A 22,603-nucleotide genomic window follows, 5' to 3' on the forward strand; every position below is an offset into this window, starting at 1 on the left:
AATGATTTACTTCATTGCATAAATTGTTTCTTTTTTATTAGTCTATCGTTTGAATTGTGTCCTATGCTAAGGAACATTTTATTTTACAAATATTTAGTACATTCAGTAATATAAATGTTTTTCCTTCTTTCATAAGTATAGTTTTTTAAAGGTTTTCACTTTTGGTGTGTTTACATATGGATTGCGTCAATAAATACAGTATTTGTTATTATTTGAAAAATAAAAATTATAAATCTATAATGTTATGGTCTATTGAAATAGAATTTTCTTATATCCAAATAACAGAAGTTATTGCGTTTTTTGGGATTAATTCAAAAAGAAAATGCTGCCAAAAATAACTTTTAATCAAAATTCTTCTCATTCGAATTTTCGATAACTGTTTAAGGATGGATGATTTAGGGCAAATTTTGAGTTTAAATAACACCGAATTTGACGTGTTTAAAAGGTGATGAGTGTAATGCACCTCTATTTATTCCTTCATTTCGATCTTTATGCTACGAAGAGAATGATGATACGAAAAAAGCAATGGCCTGCTTAAATGAAATAAACGGCCAAATGACGTGACGCTGAAAATAAGAAAAGAAAGAAAGCGGCATCTTGAACAGTAATTTTTGTGGACAGTATTAACACATTCAATTGACAAAACACAAGCCACACGGTTTTCTTAATTATGTATATATATTAACCTTAGAGTAAAAAATTAAATTAGACGAAACAAAAAATAATACGCGAAATGATTAGAAATAAAGTTTAATTAAACAATTTATAAATATCTATTTAAAAATTATCTAATGAAAGATGATGTATTTATAAAAATAAATTTCGGATGCCTTACTTAAAGAATCAAACATCAAAAGAGACTACGTGTTTGTAATGTCGATCAGGCAAATGCTTGAGACGTAAAATAAATTTAAAATTATAGAAGGGATACATCTCTAATTTCTTAATTTTTATCATTTTAAAATATGTTAATTATCATATTGTATCTTTTAGCCATTTCCAACATCCTGGTAAATTATAAATGAAAACATTTGTTTACACCTTTGGTTAGAATGTCAGTTTCTACTTTGTGAAGTAAGCCATACAATACGAGTAAAAAATGCAGATTAAATTATTTTATGGAGAAAAAGAAACATACGAATAAATTTAAAATAAAACTACCTCCTGATATTTCCAAATGTATTTAGCAGCCAGTAGAGTTTACTTTGTTTACAACTGCTATAAATTCGGTATATTTAAAAAAGGCGTTTGTGGCGGTGGTTGCAGCTTTGGACAAAAACGTATTACCCCTACTCAGGCAACCACAGGAGGAGGGCCGCCAGTTGCGTTGTGCGTAGTTGTCATTTGTGTATTGCTTGCAGCTATTATAGATGACGTAAAACTGCTTGGTACGGGCGAGTACCTTTCAGAATCTTTATTATCCGAGAAGTACGAATCTTCAGTTGGTATGGAAGTCGAAGGCGCAGCATGACCGCTACTTTCCTTTACAGTGCTACTGTGCATTAATTCGCCATTTGATGTTGCATTTGGAGAAGGCAAAAGTTTTTGTGATGAGATGGCTGAAGGTGGGGGGTAATTGATAAAGCTGTTAGAACTAGATTCACTAAGGGAGCACGGCGATGTTGCTTTTGTCGTAGCGTTATTGTGTGCTACATTTTGCGCGCGTTTGGAATTTTTCATTTTTCCACAAGGAATGCATAACATAGAACAATGTTCCTTTATCTTAGTTAAGTGATCCAAACGATATTCATTAACCCACTTGGCCTTCTTTTGCTTAGTTTGTTTCACATGTTCTCCCTGCGCCGTATTTATTAGCTGATGCATGTGAGATAAGCCCTCTGGTGTCGTTGCCCCGCAACGCATACAAATACTACAACGGTTACAGCTCCAACGACCTTAATGAACATGAAAAATATTTTGAACCATAAAATACTGGTGTAAAGATTTAGTCTGAACTTACCGTCAGGAACGGTCTTAATTCCAAGACAATATATGTGAAAACCTCTGTCACATTGTTCGCAGAACAACATTTTATTTTGATCATGTCGACGTTTGCACTTCACACAGCATTTACAATCGGCGCATTGCCAATTGTAATTTCGAACGCGTAAACTCATGCGATGTGGCATTTCAATGCAGCTGGGGTGAACTGAAAAGGAAATTAATTTTTATTTCAAAAGACCAAGAGGATTTATATCGCTCCTACCTCTTCGTCTACAAGTATAACATTGTAGAAATAATTCGGGCACATTATTGAGATTACGATTATGTGGACGTAAACAGACTTCACACGTTGCCAATGATTCTTCACCGTTGGATGATTCATCAGAGGACGATGAAGAACACGACGATTCGGAATCCTGCAATTTAATAAAAAATTATATTCAAAACATGTAGATATATATTTTAAAACAAAGTAACACTTACTGTCTCCGATGAAGACGTATCACTCGAGGAACAAGAATCTGTCGAACTTGTCGATATCACTGGTGCACCAGGGAGCAGCGGTACCTTAAATTCATCAGCACTCATATTTCCAGGTTGTCGTGTTCGCCGTAGGCGACGTTTTTTGTGTCGTCTGCCCGGCAATGATTTATCTATCTCAGTCTTGTTATCAATACTCTCTATAGCCGAATCTGTGTCAGAGCTGTTATTACCACAGTCTTTGCAGGACCACATTTGAACAATAGGGTCTACAACCGTATTGAGTGGCATACATCTAAATTGAAAATAAAATAGAAAACATTTCTTTGTAAATAAAGGGTGATTTTTTTGAGGTTAGGATTTTCATGCATTAGTATTTGACAGATCACGTGGGATTTCAGACATGGTGTCAAAGAGAAAGATGCTCAGTATGCTTTGACATTTCATCATGAATAGACTTACTAACGAGCAACGCTTGCAAATCATTGAATTTTATTACCAAAATCAGTGTTCGGTTCGAAATGTGTTCATTCACCGTAACGTTGCGTCCAACAGCATTTTTGAAAAATACGGTCCAATGATTCCACCAGCGTACAAACCACACCAAACAGTGCATTTTTCGGGATGCATGGGCAGTTCTTGAACGGCTTCTGGTTGCTCTTCACTCCAAATGCGGCAATTTTGCTTATTTACGTAGCCATTCAACCAGAAATGAGCCTCATCGCTGAACAAAATTTGTCAAAATTTGAACACATTTCGAACCGAACACTGATTTTGGTAATAAAATTCAATGATTTGCAAGCGTTGCTCGTTAGTAAGTCTATTCATGATGAAATTTCAAAGCATACTGAGCATCTTTCTCTTTGACACCATGTCTGAAATCCCACGTGATCTGTCAAATACTAATGCATGAAAATCCTAACCTCAAAAAAATCACCCTTTAGTTTAAAATAAGGTCTACCGTCGTATTGGGAGGCATACATCCAAAGTGAAAATAAAATAGAATATATTTGTTTATAAATAGTTTAAAGACCATGCCTACCGTAATTCATCAGATGAATAGTCGTGATATTTCTCACAAAATTGGCCTGGAACGAGAGATAACGGGTAATAAATATCTCTTGGCCTTGATGGTTCCCAAATCCGAGGTTTAAGCAAAGTCGGAGGTTGAGAAATGCGCTCCGTTTTTATAGCTAACGCAACTGCTTCAGCAACTGGACGGTTGGGTATAGTAGATAAAGGGGCTGTAGATGGGCAGGGTTTGTTAATGACCAGCGTTTGAAGATCGAGGAATGACAATCGTTCGTCTTTGCGCCTGAAAATTGTCTGTACCATAACCTAGAAATCTTTTGATATTCATTGTAACTTACGTTCTGTTAAAGTATGAGTTCCATTTGCTAGTAGATAACATGGCTCTTTCGCGAGCTTGTAAACCTCTTCCAGCCACATTGAGTCCAAGTGATTTCTGTTTAGCCTCTATTTCACGCAAATGTTTTTGCCGTACAAAGTCCTTATACTCCTCGTACTTTTCATAGAAATCTGTATACATTATGTCCAAAATGTCGGAAGCCCATACGGCCGTGATTCCTAAATCACACATTTTTTCAGACACCAGCCCTTTTTCTTGCAACCAATTTCTCTCTTCCATATCTACTTGACGGCGGGGTAAATCGGGATATTTTCTCTTGAAGCTTTTAATTCCCAAGTACATTGCAACCTGTTCTTGTATCATAAAGGTATCTCGATTTTTTGAGGGACAACAACCTTTCGGTGGCGGCCAATCATATTCTGCTATAGATGCAACTGTGAAGTCGGTGCTTAAAAAAATAATTAAAGTTACTGCATTGTAAGAGTAACGAATAACACAAGTTGTACATACTCTTCAGCAACGCAAACTTCCATTTTCTTTTTTTTCGTTGTTTTCTTGGCGGATGCACTATTTTGAGCTGATGCCGTGCTATTCGGGTCTATAATGCTCGTATTGCTGATAATGGACGACTGGGACTCCTCATTGGTAAAAAAATCAGGTTGGCTACAAAATAGTTTAGTTATAAATAAATATTAATAATATTATTAAATATTATAGAACCCTATGTACCTTGAATAAGAAGGAGATTGTTGTTGTAAACTGGTTTGAGACAAATCGGCGCTCATACGGGTGTCTTCTTCAAAAACTTGAGGAGACTGAAAATATATTAAAAAAAAATTAGTCTATAAAAGAATATCAATACCTTTTTTGCCAGTGAATGATAATATTAAACTAATAAGCACGCTCTATTTTGTCGTAAATAATCAGAGTGCTTATAATCGCTACGGATTGAAATAAAAATAAATGCCATTCAAATTTAGGCTTAGCTATAAGGCTCTGACGGTTGACATTTTTGATTTTATTATTGACTTATTCTGTGACAGAAAAATGTTACGTACCGGACTGAAGAGTTCTTTAATCCTCTCAGGATCAGGGGTATGCTTAAGGGCTCCTATGCAACGTGGCCGATTCATAGCTATAGATTTTACACTTAAACTATCACGACTAATACCATGACTTCGTTGACCACGACCAATACTCCTTCCGCGGGATCCCCGAACACGTCCACGGCTACGGCCTGGTATTGCAGGCATAGAAGAAGAACTGGCTGAGTCATCTAGAAATAGAAACTTTCCGTAGTTAATATTTTATTAAAGTGGTATTAAACTGCATTGGCGAACCTTCAGAGTTATCTGCTCCACTAACATCGTCCGCCGTTTCTTCTTCTTGTGATGCAACTGATCCAGGTTTATAAACAGTTGAAAAATTGGAGACCCTTAATTGCTGTGTAGCTATTATAGAAGAGAAATCGTTCGGTTTGAATATCATATCCGGTAAAGGATCTGACGACGATAAAATTGTTGTGGGTGGCAACATTGAATTATGACTATTACTTCCAATATTTGCACCATTAACACTACAATCAGGAATAACAAAGACGGGGCCATCGTTTCTCGATGTAGCTTCTACAGTGGTAATTGTGTTCGTTGTGCTCCCATTGCTATTGCTTGATGATGAAGATATAGTCAAATCAATTTGGGAAGTCATTGAATGACTAACACTATTTGCAATGTTTGTAATATTTTGAATTGTTGATGAACTATGAAAGCTGACAGACGATATAGACGAATTCGATTCGTGGAAGTGATTGAGTTCATTTTCAGAACCTGTATCGTTTGATGTTTTCTTGTTTTCCAATGACAATGACGATAAAGGCTTACTTTTTGATGTTTTAAGCTCACTTTGAAAGTTTATTGGCGTGTTACTTCTTCTCGATGTTCTCAGGGGAGTTCGTAAATTTCGTTCTCTTTTAGGTGTTTCTATAATATTCTGTTCACTTTTGTTATCTTCTGGGCCTCCCGATGTTGCAATGTCGGTAATAAGAGCAACTGGTTGCTCCGCATCGACCATGTCAATTGCTAGTCTTTTTCGTAACAATTGAACTCTGCGTGCTTTGCAATCCTGTCTATTGTCTGAATTTATTGTATGTTCTTCTTTGGCATTTTCTGAGGTTAAATTGATTTCCGATTTTTTAGGTCTTCCCCTTTTTTTTACAATTGGAGTAGAATTTTCATTCGAGTCAATATTAATTTGAAGGTCTAAACTATCGTTCGAATTTGTTTGAATGGCATCTGTTACTTCGTCCATAGGTATAGGTAACAAATGTTCATGTTTTTGTTTACGCAACCGCTGATGATTTTGGTATCCTGTTGGAAGATATTGTTGTAAGGCATTATTTTTTGTATTTAGCTGTTCGCTTTCATTTTGTATTTTGCGCAATTTAGAGGGTGTTTCTATTGTCTTTTCCGACATTGCTGTACATATAGTCTCTGAAACATGACATTCCTGCGAAACAGGTCGTTTCAAATTTAAACTGTTGTTATTAAGGCTCAGTAAACGGTTTTCCTCTGAAACATTTAGACCATTTAGTGTTTGTAGGTTTTCGTTAAAGATAGTATCATTTTCATGTCTGTCGTCTATGAAACCACGAGGACTCCCTTCCGGAGTGTCAAGAATTTCTATGGAGTCTATGATATTTTCGACGGAGTCTTTCTTTGCACTAGATGGTCCTACATCCATACAGCCAACTGATGAACCGTTAGCCAATAAACGCTCAGCCAACTGGGGATATTTGAGAGAAACTGATGATTTAGTTGCTACCATAGGTTTAGGTTGTAATGGAGGCAGTGCTGTGTTATGCTGTGTTTGTTGTGTCAATTGTTGGGTGTTTTGTATTACAGTGGTCTCTCTTTGTAGACATTCTAACAAAATATTTGTTGAAGGCACAATTGTATTTGTTACCATTGGCGATTTCTCCCTGACATCGTTATCCTCTCCTTCGCCATCATTATAGTCAAAACGGTGCACTGGTGAACTGCCTGCTGACGATGTTAAATCAACTGTATCAATAATATGCCCAATTTTCAACGATGCTTTCCCGTTTAAGTCCATTTCCTCATTAGTAATAAAATTGGAGGAATCTTGTGCATGAATGTTTGTGGCGTTTTGAAATATTTTTGGTTCATGCTGATCCCTAAGTGTTTCATCTATATCCATATCATCGGAATGACGCCGAGGCAATTCAGGTTTAGTGTTAGCATCTGCATCCAGACCAATTTCTTTATTTTGGGTACAATCTGCATTATCATTAAAGCCGCAGAACTCTTGAGAATTACTAGATTCCCCGCCGACATTATCGACATTTAATAGATCGAATTCGTCTGCAACATCAACCACTGGTAAAGTGATCGTATTCTTATTTGATTTTATATCCGTGTCAACGACAAATTTTAGTTTTTGTTGTGGAGAGCCAACATTTTTTATAGTTAACTTCGGCACAATTTTACTGTTTCCGGCATTTTGGTCCTCACATTCGTCGTCAAAGTCAGAACTAATACAAATGTCCTCGATCTGTGATGATCTGTTTGTTGTTGATTTTGCTGCAACCTTTGGTACGCTATCTATTTTGCATTGTTCCTTGGTTAAAGTTTTACTCGAGCAGTGTGTTTCCACATTTCCTTGAATTCCTAACATGTTCTCCATTTGAATAGCATTTCTATTTATGGTTATCTTTGAAATTGATTGTTTTGGAGACGTCAATGGTGTACCGCTAACATTGTCGACTTCAGATTGAGATTTGTTTCTACAAAGTTTAGATAGATCATTTCCAGTTGTGGTCTTTATTGTAAATTTTGGTATTTTCTCTACAACGGAGGATGCTGAAATACTAGAGTCATCAGCAGTATCCAGAGACTTCGTTTTAATAGTCATTTTGGGTATGCCCTTTGCCTTTGCGCCGTCGTTGTGCTGTGTTATAATAACTGCATGTTCGTGTCCCGTTTTTATAGTAAGTTTTGGTATTTTGGAAAGAATTGGTTCTTCCGTTGAGTCTGTGCATAGCGTATTAGTTTTAATGCATAGCTTGGGTATAGATGGGTGGGAATCGCTAACTTCGGCTGATTTGGAGTCCTCTTTTTGAACAGGTTTTATAGTTAATTTAGGTATTGGTATTGATGGAGTAGCCAGTAAAAAATTACCCGACGAGGAAGAAGTTGAAGATGATGCCATCGACGACGATGATGATGTAGTGGATGAAGCTGGTGACACATTAGATATTATAGATTCAGGATGGCCATCCTGTCCGGTTTTTATAGTTAACTTTGGTAATGGTGGTGTGTGAGCAGCTGTTGCTGTAGTTAGAGATTCTGCCGAATTAGAGTCATTTATTTTAATTGTAAGTTTTGGAACAACAGAAGTTTGTGACGATCCATAATCTTCATTTTTTGCTCGAATAGTTAATTTTGGTAAGATATGTGGTTCGGTATTGTTCAATCTCGAAACCATTTCTTCTTCGGCTGAAGAAGAACAGTCCTCCGAAGACACCAGAGCTTCCGCGGCGTTTTCCTTTAAAATAGGTTTTATAGTTATTTTCGGTGTATGATGGGTATTGGAAGAGTAATGGTGATGATGCGTATTATGAAGATTTATTTTTAAAGGTTCCACCTTACGTAAGTCGTCTTCTGTAGAAGAAAACATTTGAGATTCATTTCCGGTCATTTTCGGCAGTTTAAGTATTATTTTATTTTTATCTATGTGCGGCATTGAGTCCACTGTGATATTATTAGCTGATGAAGTCGACTGATCATCGATATCACGAAGTCTCACAGTAGATTCAGAAGTGATTCGGTTAGTTCCACGAGCAGATGTATCGTTCAAAGTTTTACTATTAACGTCTCTAGCCACCATATCTATAGGAAAAGACCTGGTTGAGCGGTTGCTGCTGCTTATACCTGTATTAATGGAGTTTACAGATGAACCTTCGGATCCTAAACTTGTGCTCTGTGATGTAGATGGCATAACCATTTCATCAAGTGATTCGTTTACAAATTCATAGCAATGAGTGCTGCTGGTAATGTGTTCAATGGAAGTGTCTGCTGTCTCCAAATCAATTGAAACTTCCTCCCCTTCACCCTCCGCCTGCAGTGGTAACACACTATCTGCTGATGTCGAGGTAACCAAAGGTTCTTGATCCTCCTCTTGTCGAGATCGATTGCTCCTATTCGAAGCAGAAGCGGCTTGCCGACAGGTTATATAAGCTATTAATTGTGGTTGGTGATTTTGAGTCTGTATTGATGGTGGTGTATCTGCATCCGTCGAACTTCGTCGATTTGTAACATTCATCTCTTATGTGTATTGAAATTAACTTTCCAAGTTTTTCTGTATTTTCGTTTTTTTGCCACAAAATTTCTGGATTCTTGTACTTTATTGACTAAATGAAAGCATGTTGGGCACAAGCTTATTATATTTACGAAATCCGTGTGGTACTCCTAAAAATACGATAAAGAAATAATAATTAGAACCAGAAGAAACATATTGCTACAAATTCCACACATTGCTATAAATTCCTGGTTTGTTATACTTTATTGATCTACTGCAAACGCAAAAATGCAAATTTTGCCCATGAACATTCCACTAAGGAACAGGGGCAAACTTCTTACATATCAATGAGTGCAGTCCGATTCAAGTTTAAAACTCAATGATAAGGGGCCTTCTTTTTATAGCCGAATCCGAATGGCATGCCCCAGTGCGACACCTCTTTGGAGAGAAGTTTTACATGGCGTTGTACCTCACAAATGTTGCCAGCATTAGGAGGGGAAAACCACTGTTGAAAATTTTGTTTCTGATGGTCTCCCAAAGATTAGAACCCGGACGTTCAGCGTCATAGGCGGACATGCTAACCTCTGCGCTACTGTGGCCTCCGGTGATCTACTGATATTTACGAAATCTGCCTAGTACTAATCCTACAAATTTTGGGCACAAGCTTATTATGTTTACAAAGTCAGCGTGGTACTCCTAAAAACCAGAAGAAACACATTGCTATAAATGACATGACAAATTATGGTATAATTGGCAGCATAATTGACATAGGTGGTAACACCTAAGCTATAACAATTTTAAATTTTATGAAGATATTTTTATCCAATCAGAGGTGTCTTCAATTTATGACCAGGCTGAAAATGATTTAATAGAAAATTCTTGTTTCTTCCTCAGTCCCTTTAGTGAATTAAATTTTTTCACAAAACAAGAACAGTAAAAAAATGTTATGGATCTAAAAAACGTCTGTTAAAAGGTATAAAATACCTATATATGCATATATATATTGTATATACATATAAAATTAGTCTAATGCCTAGGTGATCACCTCTGCATATACTTGTAATGTAATACAAACAACACTTTTCAAACGATATTCGCAAAATTTTCAGGATTGAGTTTTACATAATGTTTAAAGCAGGTTTCCGTAGTCGAGCCAAAACTGCACGACTCAAAATCCCGAGATGAATTTTTACAACACATTGATTTTATATATTATAACCGGAGCGCATAGGTTAGCATGTCAGCCCATGACGCTCGGAGGGGGGTACTATACTGGCGACATTTGTGAGGTACTATACTATACTACTAAAAAAAAGAAGGCCCCTTATCATTGAGCTTAAACTTAAATCGGATAGCACTCATGAATATGTGAGAAGTTTGCCGCTATTCCTTAACGGAATGTTCATGGGCAAATTTAAAAATTTGAAAATTGGGAGATCACTCTATAAGGGGTATATATCAATGTATACTCCTATAGAACTCAACAACCATCTTTAACTACTTATGGCTAAAAAATAATATAATCAAAATTTTAACTCAAAAGGTTCATACTAAACAATAGAGGTACCAACCGTTTATTTTGACCAATTTTTAAATCTCATTCGAAATTCTTTTCGAAGTAAATTTTTTTTGTCCGAAAATTTATGTAGCTATTAAATTGGTATAATCTTTATGTTTGGCATATTTTTATTTTAAAATGGAATTAATTATGAAAGAATTGCCATTCAGACACTAGCAGATTGTTTCGCTTTGGGACATTATCCGCCTGATGGTTCTGCCAAACTCCAATTTCTTGTAGACATACTTTGACGTTTTGTTATAAATAATTTAATGCAGCATAACAAGAGCCTTAATGTTTAAAAGTTTGTTAAAATCATTATTATATTCAAAACATTAAAAATAACAAATATGATATTAATCTTTTATTAATGCAAAACGTAACACAACAAAATAGTTTGGCAAAAATCTCAAATTTCTAGCAATGGCCATCCAACTGTCTTTTGAAATCACGCTACAATTTTTAAAAATGCACTCACTCAGTCCAAAAATTAGCGAACTAAAAATACTTAAGGGGAGTATTACACACATATAGTCATGTTTTCATTTTGGGCATCGCTGTTTTAAACAGATTTTTTTCAAGCATTATAATTGCATTCCATAACTATTCCTATTTCGCCACTTTTGTCGCTGTAACATATTTTCCAATGTCTCCCCATATGCTTACTATGGGACTGATGTCGGGAGACTTAGCAGGTCACGACTTAACCTGAACCCCTTTGACCTTTAACCACTCCTGTGGCAATTTACTAGTATATTTCCGGTGTTCGGATACCAATTTCAGAATAATTTCCCATTCTGAATAAGTTAACATTATATATTCCAAAATTCTAACATAAACCTGCATATTCATGACCTACACCATTGTATTAAAGGCCCCAATGTGTCAATAATTTTTCCCCCATCATTTTTGGCTATATTTTTTGTGTAAAGTTCTTTATATTATGTGTTGGCAAGACATCCGACATACTGTCTAGACCCAGTTCCACCAAATAATACAATTTTACATCCCTCGGTCAACAATATGTTTCATACCCTTTTTTTATGTGGTGAGGCATTTGGAGTGAATAGATCAAAGCACCCTGCTATTTCCTTTATTTCTCTATACATTTTTCGTAGTTTTTTAGGTAGTTTCGTAGTTTGGAGTAATTTTCGCATTTGCTTGGAACAGTGCTGCTTTAATGCAAATTTTCTATCGATTGTTTCATTATTTATTTATTTTTTTATTTTAATACTGTACATTTTTTTTTATTACAAGTCATTCATAGTCCCATTTTTTGAACAAGGCTACAGAGTGACCAAAAGAGAAAATAATCGGTGGCAGCAAAAATATAATATTTATATTGAACTCATATTTGTTTTTTTCCTTCTTACATACCCTTTGGAGTACCCCTAGAGTAACACTAAATTTGGATATTGTTATGCCAACAAAGTTGACTTTTCAAAATATGTGGTAGCACTCGTATTATTTTGAACACAGCTGTACATACATATAACGTGCGCTAACTCACACACGACATAGTCTTAGCTTACAGCGCAGTGCAATCAACGCATCTTAATTTCCTATTACACGATCAGACATGTCATCTGAGCTGTAATATACTGCATAAATTAGACTTGTCTTATGTACGAATATACGAATAGAGAGCGCCCTAATCGGCGTGTGTTTTTATATGGGACATGTCTGGTCTTGTAACTGCAGCTTTACCAAACATTAAATCATATGTTAAACTCACACTGGTCGTTTAGTTGTAATACACCATATTCTGCTGAACCTTTTTTTGCTCAATTTGTATTGAAAAATTCACCTAAAACTATTTTACTGTCTAAATAAGAATGTTTTCGGCAGATATCTAAATATACGCATTTAAAGTGAAATATGCATATTTTTGCCTATTTCACAAATCAATAGTATTTGAATCCAATGTTCTTGATTCGCATAGATATACACACGTGGACAGAAAAATAGTTCTATTTTTTTTAATCTAACAGAAATTAAAAAAAAAAACTCATCAAGTGCGTAATAAACATTTATAAGGTGAAATCCATATCCATAAATCCAATCGTGGACATAAAAGCAGTGAAAAAGAAAGATGCCTAGTTCATCAGCTTCGAAAGGATAGAAACCAAATAAAAATATTAAGAGCCGCGGCGCAAAAAAGAAAACCTCTCTAGTTACGGATAATCGTATCGTAACTTTAGCTAAACCAGACACTTTCAAGAGTTCAAAAGAAATTTTAAAGGAAATTCGAAATGTTGTGTCATCCTAAACGGTTCGACGAAGATAAGTGTCTGCAAAACTATCAGGTAGAATAGCACGGAAATTTCCTTTACTTAGACAAGCAAACACGAAGAAGAGGTTAAACTTTGCTTTGGCTCATTAAACATGGTGCGGACAAGAAGGAGTAAATAAGTGACCTGATATCCTTCGGACCGATTAAGTAAAAGTCAATTTCTTTGGTAATGATACAGTAAGGAGTGTTCTTCGTCCAAAATGGAAAGAATGCCATATCAGATTTACCAAACAAAAAGTGATAAACATGGAGGAAGAAATGTCAGGATATGGGACTGTTTCTCTTGGGAGAGAGTAGGTCCGATACAACTAATTGAAAACACAATGGATAGATTTCTTTACAAATATTTATTGGAGACATGCTACCATACGTTTAGGAAAATAAGCCACTTGGATGTAAATTTCAATAGGATAATGTCACAAATCTCTCTTCAATATTGGTGAGTGAATGGTTTCGGCATCATAATTTAGACATTGTTGAGTGGCCAAGTCAGTTCCCCGACATCAATCCCATTGAGAAACCTTGGGGTGAACCCCAGCGTCAAGAAAATATTCAAAAAGCGTGGTATAATATTCCGGTAGAGACTTGCCGTAAGATAATTTCATGCAATCCTAAGAGCTGAAGCTTGTCTAAAAATAAGGGTGGATATACTGGCTATTAACTGCCTGTTTTGATGTTTATTCAAAACACTAACACTCATGTACAAAAATTTTTTTTTTAAGTTTTTTCATATACATATTTCCATATTTTACTGTCCACATTAAAATCAATGAATTTCTTAAATACCAAAATAATTTTTAAATACCCAAATTTGTTTACTTTACTAAAAAACCTAAAAATCATACACTCTTTCAAAAAACTTCACACCTATTTTTCTGTCCACATGTGTATTATTTTGCTTCTGTATAGACGAACGACATCGAATATGCATTTGCATGGAATTGCGAACCCTAAAAATGACAATCTCGAAAATATTCTGATAAAATCGCATTTGGTTTGGACAGACATATAATAGGATAGCAACCACAATGGATTTGTAGCTTTTTTATGTTATGTTATCAGGATTTATATAAAAAAAATATAAATGCTTATTCTAACGGCTGCTTCGAACATTACGGATGAAAGGAGCAGTTAATGGCCTTAAAGAAACTAAGTCGGCCTATCTGTTGTTCTCCGAACAGTAGTAAGGGCTAGTACAATCCCGTTCTTAGAAACCTGGAATTTATTGAGATTTTAACATTAATTGTGGACTATCAACTCAAAGTTGAAATATTTTCGACTGAGTCATTACAGGGAATATCTATTTCAGCTATAAATTATCCCAAAAAACAGTCAACTATCACTTTCAATCGTTACAAGAATAAAAAAATCCAGATCCGCTGCATATGTATATTTTTACGTCTATAAAAAGCAGTATGTGAACAAAGAGCAAGTTCAACGTAAACGCACATGATTTTTAGGGGGCAAAACACTTCAAATTCAAAGAGAGCACCAACATGATGCACACATATTTATGATATGAGAAACACAATATGAATTACTTGTCCACATATACAATATCCATTCAATGCGAAACTTAAATGTTATTCGTCCCCAAGTGCGGAGCGTTAATGCGGTCGAAAAGGTAAGGGAACGATTGAGAAATAAAAATATAACCACATAAAGAACGCCGAACAATAACGAAAAGCAAACGACATGTTACGACGGAAAATGGACGACAATCTATTGATGAATAAAAACCAACACATGGGTTAAAATACAATTCTCACTTACGTACAAACAAGCGTTGTAAAAGTTGCTTATAGCAAAAACAAATGTCACTTCAAATCTTTAGCGTTGTTGAAAATGTGTTAAACATTAGTTAGGTACAAATCACTCAAAATAATTCATTTATTGCACACATTACACACAACTGAACTGGCCAGACAGTTGCATAGACACTCGCGTTCATATGGACTTTTTTTGCAATATATTAAAGATTTGTTAAAGATTCATTTTTGTAAGCTTTAGTTTATGCTGCAAGCACTAAGTTATGTCCAAAAATCAACTACTGAAATGTCGCAAAAAACAAAAATAATGTTTTAAACCCTTTTTACACACAAAGAATTATTACATTCGACACGCTAAATGTATATGCCAACGAACCAACCGAACGAATACGAGAATAAAAGATACAAAGCAAAAAGAAGAGTAGCAAAACATACAATCTCACACACACAACAAACGCGGTTCAAATAAGCAGCAACCAAACCAGTGATGTCTACAGTGAACTCACTTACAAAAATAAAAACTAAATAATAATAATAAAAACATAAATGCTTTGTAAAGCATTAGAATTTTTACTGTCTAAGCATTTGAAAAGATAAACTGATATGGGGGTAGTTTTTTGATATTATCGCGTAAGTATAAAATTGTTAATGTATTTTCGATCAATCAATATTGTTTTAAGTTATTGTTAAATTATACGTATATATATTTTTGTTCGTCTTGATAGTCTGAGTCGAACTATCAACGTACGTCCGTCCGCCCATCTGTCGAAATCACGATAGGTCATTCCGTTTGTAATATTTTGAAATATTGGTTTGAGACCATATAAAGAAGTTATATATTAATTTATTTGCCTAATTTTGTAATCTTAAGCTGTTCGGTCCATTTATAAAATTACAATAGAACTGCACGTTTATATTAGACTATTCTCTTAAAAATAAAATATAAAATATTTTAATGCTTTTTGTTTTCAAATGCAATTTAAAAGGGGATTTTTATTATTGAATTCCTAAAAAATAAACAAAAGAAAGAAAGTAAACTACTAAACTGATTCGATATCCTAATCAGCAGGTTACAAAAGTATACATATAATTAAAAATTTAAAAAAAATATGAATTATCGCAAAGTGTTGAAGCAGCTTTATTGTATAGGTATGACAGAAGGCATTAAAAATTCTAAGAGGATTAGGAAGCGTATTAAATAGTTAAGCCACTTTGACCTGAAATGATCTGCTCACAAAAGGGAAAAGTCTAGGGATAACAGTTTGATTAACTCGTATCAAGTGACAAAAATTTAAGAGACTTGAAAGAAAAGATGGCGTTTGCTACTTATATATCTTATAAAATGTTAGCATAAGTCTAAACCCACAAAATAAAAAATGGGAACTAAGAAACGTTCAACGTCTTGACTAACAAAGTCGAGAAGTCGATGAGAGCTAGTGTACCTCACTACTCTTGGTCGGCTTTACTTTCTGAGTCGATCTAGCAAATTCCGCCCTTCCGTTTGTCTGTCCGTCCGTCTATCGAAATCACGCTAGCGTTTGAATGAATGCCAAGTATCCGAATCGGTCTATAAACTGATAATGCCTTGATATAAACTGATCATCATTTTTATTTTTGATCCCTAGAATGCTCAATTTTCACCTGATTTGGCTGAAAAGTATGTATGTGTAAGTGCACTTATGCCCTCCAACACTCACACCAAATCTTATCCAAATAGGTTCATAAATATGTATATCACCTATATAACCCGAGCCGCAGATTTGACTTCTTGAGCTCCTAGAGGCCTTAGTTTGAAATTTGATATAAATTAAATTAAAAATTAGACTACGTTATATTTCTCAATATCTATATTACCCAACATCTGTATGCTTTACGAGGTTTAACATTTTTACAAAAATTAGCAGTTCGCATAAAACAATTATATATCTTTGGTGGTGAACTAATTTTAGCTTTTTGCTGTTCAAATTTTTGGTTAAAGATTGTACAATAGGGGAAAAAGAGAAAGATAAAGTATGTTTGGCAGTAAACGAAGGCAAAGTAACATACATGGTATTAAAACTCGGAACGCCGACAAACTATAAGTTTATAGGCGAATATATTCGTTGATGGAAAATTTCGTCTACACATGAATCAAAAGCTATAAACCGAAAAAACGCGTGGTTGGTGTGGTGTATCTCCTGTAACTTTCATATTTCCATTGTATAAAATTTCCGATCTCGAAAGAGAAAATTAACATAAAATTTGCATAGTTAGGTTGATTAAGACATGCTTTTGGAATAAATGAAGGTTCTCAAAATAATTAATTTAAATGGAAATGCAAATTTGCCCATCAATGATAACCAATGACCACCGTTTTCCCGCGGCAATCGGTCCTTTGGTGCGAAACAAGCTTCCTCACATGCAGAAGCCTGACGGAATCACCACCTCCACTTGAAAATGAGGCTACAACAATAACTGTGTGCCACAGTGCTACTTCTCTTTGGAGATAAGTCTTTGCATGGCTGTCATACCATTTTTTCCAATGGCATAGTTCATCAAAAAGTCGCCAGCATTAGGATAGGGGTTCTCGCTAGATTTCGATCCCAGGCATTCAGCGCCATATGCGCTTATGCTAACCTCTCCGCTACGGTGGCCTCCATTTAAATTGACGCTACAAAACAAGTATCTGAAAGCCACAAAAACTTAAAATAATCGAAAATTGCGTATAGCATTAAGCCGATGATAGGTCAACATGACGCCTCTATAAAACTAGGATTCATTTTAATTCATAAATACACAAATAATATTTTTTCCAAAGATATATTTGAGCAAAAATTTAACACCCAATAGAAATGGGTTTGTATGGGATTTAGGACTATTTGGCTTTTAAGGGCTCAAAGATGAAAACGGCTTATCGAATAATGTGAGAGCTTTATGTACATAATAATATATTTGTTGACCTATCTCAACCAAATTTGGTTTGAGTGTTACTTACCATTTGTTGCAGTTGCAGGTATACTTCATACATATACCCGCAGTAACCGAAACGAATGACACCAGTGTGGAAATAAAGCGAAGAATATTGACGCGTTTAGGAGAAAGATTCTTCGTAAAATGTATGGACCAGTTTGTATCAAATTACAACGTTTGCATTGGCTAGATCATGTTGTCAGTATGAATGAAGAAGCTCCACCGAAGAAGTCTTTTGAAGTCAAGCACTGTGCTACGAACAAAACTCCGATGTAACGATCAATTTGTGAAAGACATCTTGAAACTAAGTGCCAGAGACTGGAGAAGGAGCGCAGAAGACTTAGGCGCTGGGAAATACATCATGTTTTCGACTAATGGGACAAATGCTCATTCATAGTTAATTATAGTAAAATCAGGTGACAGAGATAGCAGCGCAAAACTTCGAGGAGACTAAAATATACTCTAACTTCGGCTAAAGAGACAAATGTTGTCATAGTCAATTAAAGTAAAGTCAGGTAAACTCAGTTATAGTAAAAAAGTATAAACTTTCGCTATTTTTAATTCTTGTGCACTTTGTTGGACCACTTTCTATTTATCGCTCTCTTCCATTTGGATTTCTTTTATATTCTTTATTTTTAATGGCTGGGGAGCCAAATATTAGGTAAATATAATAAAGTACCTCATTATGTTAAGAAATGAATTTAATTATCTGTTATACTCAGGTTACTGAAATGTTTGTATGTAATTATTTTATGGGCCTTATTGGCTTTATATTACATATTTGGTTAATAAATGAAATGAAAAATATTTCATTCAATCTATTTCAGCAAATCTAAACATGCGAGTAGAGTTTAAAAAAAATCCCCAAAAAGTTATCGCACTGCGCCACGTCGTTCAGACCCTGCTATAAAAATGAGGCACCTTATCATTGGGCTTAAACGTGAATCGGACAGCTCTCATTGATATGCAAGAAGTTTGCCTCTGTACCTTAACCTGTAGACGATGGATAAGTGGAAATATACCCATGAATAAGGCTGTCATAGAAAAATGTTAGCTCTTTCCTAACTTCCTATGAAATTTGGATTGGCGTCAAGAAGACGAATGAAACTTTTTTAATAAATGTTCCCATTCGAGTTAAGAAAGAAGAATCTTTTTGAAATTTTGATTGGCGTAAAGTAGAAATTTGGTAAAAAAAATTATTTCCGCCATAAAATGTGTTTGGGAAAAATTGTCTTGTCGAATGTCGGCAATTTTTTATATAAAACAAAATGAAACAAAAAATTTAATCTAAAAGTTAGAGCGAGTGAGATTTCTGTTTTAGTTGTTTTGTTTCATAGAAATATACCCATGAATAAGGCTGTCAAAGAAAAATGTTAGCTCTTTCCTAACTTCCTATGAAATTTGGATTGGCGTAATGAAGACGAATGAAACTTTTTTAATAAATGTTCCCATTCGAGTTAAGAAAGAAGAATCTTTTTGAAATTTTGATTGGCGTAAAGTAGAAATTTGGTAAAAAAAAATTACTTCCGCCATAAAATGTGTTTGGGAAAAATTGGCTTGTCGAATGTCGGCAATTTTTTATATAAAACAAAATGAAACAAAAAATTTAATCTAAAAGTTAGAGCGAGTGAGATTTCTGTTTTAGTTGTTTTGTTTCATAGAAATATACCCATGAATAAGGCTGTCAAAGAAAAATGTTAGCTCTTTCCTAACTTCCTATGAAATTTGGATTGGTAAAAAAAATTATTTCCGCCATAAAATGTGTTTGGGAAAAATTGTCTTGTCGAATGTCGGCAATTTTTTATATAAAACAAAATGAAACAAAAAATTTAATCTAAAAGTTAGAGCGAGTGAGATTTCTGTTTTAGTTGTTTTGTTTCATAGAAATATACCCATGAATAAGGCTGTCAAAGAAAAATGTTAGCTCTTTCCTAACTTCCTATGAAATTTGGATTGGCGTAATGAAGACGAATGAAACTTTTTTAATAAATGTTCCCATTCGAGTTAAGAAAGAAGAATCTTTTTGAAATTTTGATTGGCGTAAAGTAGAAATTTGGTAAAAAAAAATTACTTCCGCCATAAAATGTGTTTGGGAAAAATTGGCTTGTCGAATGTCGGCAATTTTTTATATAAAACAAAATGAAACAAAAAATTTAATCTAAAAGTTAGAGCGAGTGAGATTTCTGTTTTAGTTGTTTTGTTTCATAGAAATATACCCATGAATAAGGCTGTCAAAGAAAAATGTTAGCTCTTTCCTAACTTCCTATGAAATTTGGATTGGCGTAAAAAAGTCGAATGAAACTTTTTTAATAAATGTTCCCATTCGAGTTAAGAAAGAAGAATCTTTTTGAAATTTTGATTGGCGTAAAGTAGAAATTTGGTAAAAAAAATTATTTCCGTCATAAAATGTGTTTGGGAAAAATTGTCTTGTCGAATGTCGGCAATTTTTTATATAAAACAAAATGAAACAAAAAATTTAATCTAAAAGTTAGAGCGAGTGAGATTTCTGTTTTAGTTGTTTTGTTTCATAGAAATATACCCATGAATAAGGCTGTCAAAGAAAAATGTTAGCTCTTTCCTAACTTCCTATGAAATTTGGATTGGCGTAAAAAAGTCGAATGAAACTTTTTTAATAAATGTTCCCATTCGAGTTAAGAAAGAAGAATCTTTTTGAAATTTTGATTGGCGTAAAGTAGAAATTTGGTAAAAAAAAATTATTTCCGTCATAAAATGTGTTTGGGAAAAATTGTCTTGTCGAATGTCGGCAATTTTTTATATAAAACAAAATGAAACAAAAAATTTTATCAAAAAGTTAGAGCGAGTGAGATTTCTGTTTTAGTTGTTTTTGTTGCAGTCATAATTTCATGAGGAGGTGGTGATCCTCGTCAAGCTCCTGTATGTGAGCAGGCTCGTTTCGGTCCAAACCGATCGCCGCGAGAACAACGTTATAGTATATTGTAGCAAATGATGGTTTTTATTAAAAAAAAAATGCGACTTGATTCACAAGCGTAATAGAAAAAAGTAAAAAAAAAAAACACTTCCCTGATTCAAATGCAACTTATCCTTATTGTTGAACATAATCCAACAATGCCAATAGCAGCAAACAAACATTTTGCCGAACTCATTTGTTCTCTGCACTTAGATCTGCCATCGCCTGATGCTATCAGTGATATTTTGTGTATTGGCAGTGATACCTACACAACGACGTGCTTTCCATTTGGTTTGTCTGTTTGCGCTTTCCTTTTTTGGTATTAAAATCTTTAGATTCCATTGCAGCATTTAGTACGGACATAAACCATTTCGTTTAATGCTTTCTATTATTTGGTTGCTGAATAGAAAGCATGAATGAAATGCTCTAGAGCCGGACAATTTCCTACAAGGAATCTAAATTAAGATTTTAGTATTCGTATGAAGACGAATAGTGTGCCAACCCTCAGGCGTTAATGGGTTAATGGAATGTTCAAGGCCAAACTTGCATTTTTACTTTTGAAACACTACAATAATAAAATTAGTTCTACTGAATGATATAAGCAAGATTTTTTATTCATTATAATAAGTAATCGCGAAAAATATTGATTTTCAACGCGTGAGGTGAACATAATACAAGCCCTAATAAGGTAAACAATCCGTTTGACACACGTAGCTCTTTGCAGTCTGGCAACACTAGTTATAAAAGGCGGAGAAATGTGGCGTTCGCTTGGCGTTTGTCTGTTCATTAAATATATAGTATATACTCACTTTTACAGAAATGGGAATCGAGACATCATATCTGCCGCAATATTGATTTCAACATGATTTAATCCAAAACATCGATTTGATCAAGATTTTTTTCTTAATTTTTAACTGGTTTGCACGATAGAAAGCAATACAAAATACGACGTTTGTAGTGCAGCACGAACGAGAACACGAACAAGAAAACGGTGAACCGCGAATAACTTTCGATATTCCTTTCAGAGGCATATATCAATAATTATTAAATTTTTATTATTTAAGAAGTATTTCAGATAACACCAATAACTTTTAGAGCATTCACTATACTTCTTTCCTATTTTAGAAGTTTTAACATAAATTTTCGTTTTCACTTGTATCTATCATTTCATGGCTACAGTCTACAGTTTTTTGTAGTGGTGGTTGTTTGTCCCAATTTTCAGAATCTTTAACCACAATTTTTCCCATTAATATTACACTGCTTCAATAAAAATTTTTACTTATGACGAAAGCACTAGGAATTAATATACTTTTACTACAATTTATAATTACTTTATTAATTTATTTATCAATATGTTGATATAATGTTTGTAATTTTCCCCAAAAAGACGATTGCAACACGAACGACGAACGGAAAATGATAACAACAACAACAAATTTCTTACTGAGACCAACTACTCTAATAAAACAACTCACTACAAAACGTAATTGGTATTTTTGGGAAATGTATCTAGGGAGCATGAAGTTGACCCTTAGATTAAGGCAGGTACTAAATACGTTTTTCGTGATATTTTTCACCGGTTACTTTTTTTAGATAACAGATTTTAAGACAAATAGACATGCTGATTTCATTCAGTAGGACTTTCGCCCACTACTTATGGCAAAAAATTAATAAAATTGTTATTTTATTATTGTTTTTTTGTGTAGTGTTTCAAAAAAAATATGGGTGCTCAACCTTGAAAACGAACATAGTACCAGCCATTAGGTAAGAGTTACAGTCCCATTAAACAGACTCACAATTGTGACCGTTGAGACACAATGACAAACCAAAGTCTACGATGGGACTCAAACCTTCGACCCCGGACCCAAATTTCGTGCTTCACGGCAACGTCTCTGAAACACAATACAATTGAATTTGAATTTGTTGAATTTGTATTTCCAAATTCAAATGAAAGATTTGGAAACAGGCGAATTCAGTAACAAAATGAAACGTGATA

General features: G+C 34.4%; 1 protein-coding gene across 3 annotated transcripts; it reads right to left on the reverse strand.

Annotated features, from left to right (window-relative positions):
- Positions 1-5: 5 nt before the first annotated feature.
- LOC106088108 (supporter of activation of yellow protein) lies at positions 6-21,974 on the reverse strand. Of its 3 annotated transcripts, XR_009398101.1 has the most exons (12): positions 21,417-21,974; positions 5,134-9,279; positions 4,852-5,069; positions 4,523-4,608; positions 4,304-4,456; positions 3,795-4,241; positions 3,467-3,739; positions 2,428-2,719; positions 2,207-2,360; positions 1,961-2,149; positions 1,162-1,895; positions 6-566 (listed from the first exon to the last, which is right to left on the reverse strand). XR_009398101.1 is itself a non-coding variant. In XM_059367688.1 (11 exons), the coding sequence occupies exons 2-11, from the start codon at positions 9,131-9,133 to the stop codon at positions 1,294-1,296; spliced, it is 6,414 nt and encodes a 2,137-aa protein (XP_059223671.1). In that variant the 5' UTR covers positions 9,134-9,279; positions 21,417-21,974; the 3' UTR covers positions 6-1,293. The 3 variants fall into 3 exon arrangements, 2 of the variants coding, with proteins under 2 accessions (XP_059223671.1, XP_059223672.1); XM_059367688.1 differs by having other exon boundaries at positions 6-1,895; XM_059367689.1 differs by lacking the exon at positions 21,417-21,974 and adding an exon at positions 14,734-15,032 and having other exon boundaries at positions 6-1,895.
- Positions 21,975-22,603: the final 629 nt, after the last annotated feature.

Source organism: Stomoxys calcitrans, chromosome 4 (genome assembly GCF_963082655.1).
Source record: "Stomoxys calcitrans chromosome 4, idStoCalc2.1, whole genome shotgun sequence".
NCBI classification, from domain to species: Eukaryota; Metazoa; Arthropoda; class Insecta; order Diptera; family Muscidae; genus Stomoxys; species Stomoxys calcitrans.

Bases quoted from the DNA above. Each gene is read 5' to 3' on its own strand.
- LOC106088108 (XM_059367688.1), bottom strand. From the start codon at position 9,133: ATGAATGTTACAAATCGACGAAGTTCGACGGATGCAGATACACCACCA. The intron at 4,609-4,851 runs GTACGTAACATT...ATATATTTTCAG, and splicing joins TTAAAGAACTCTTCAGTCCG to TCTCCTCAAGTTTTTGAAGA. The intron at 4,457-4,522 runs GTACATAGGGTT...ACTATTTTGTAG, and splicing joins CAATCTCCTTCTTATTCAAG to CCAACCTGATTTTTTTACCA.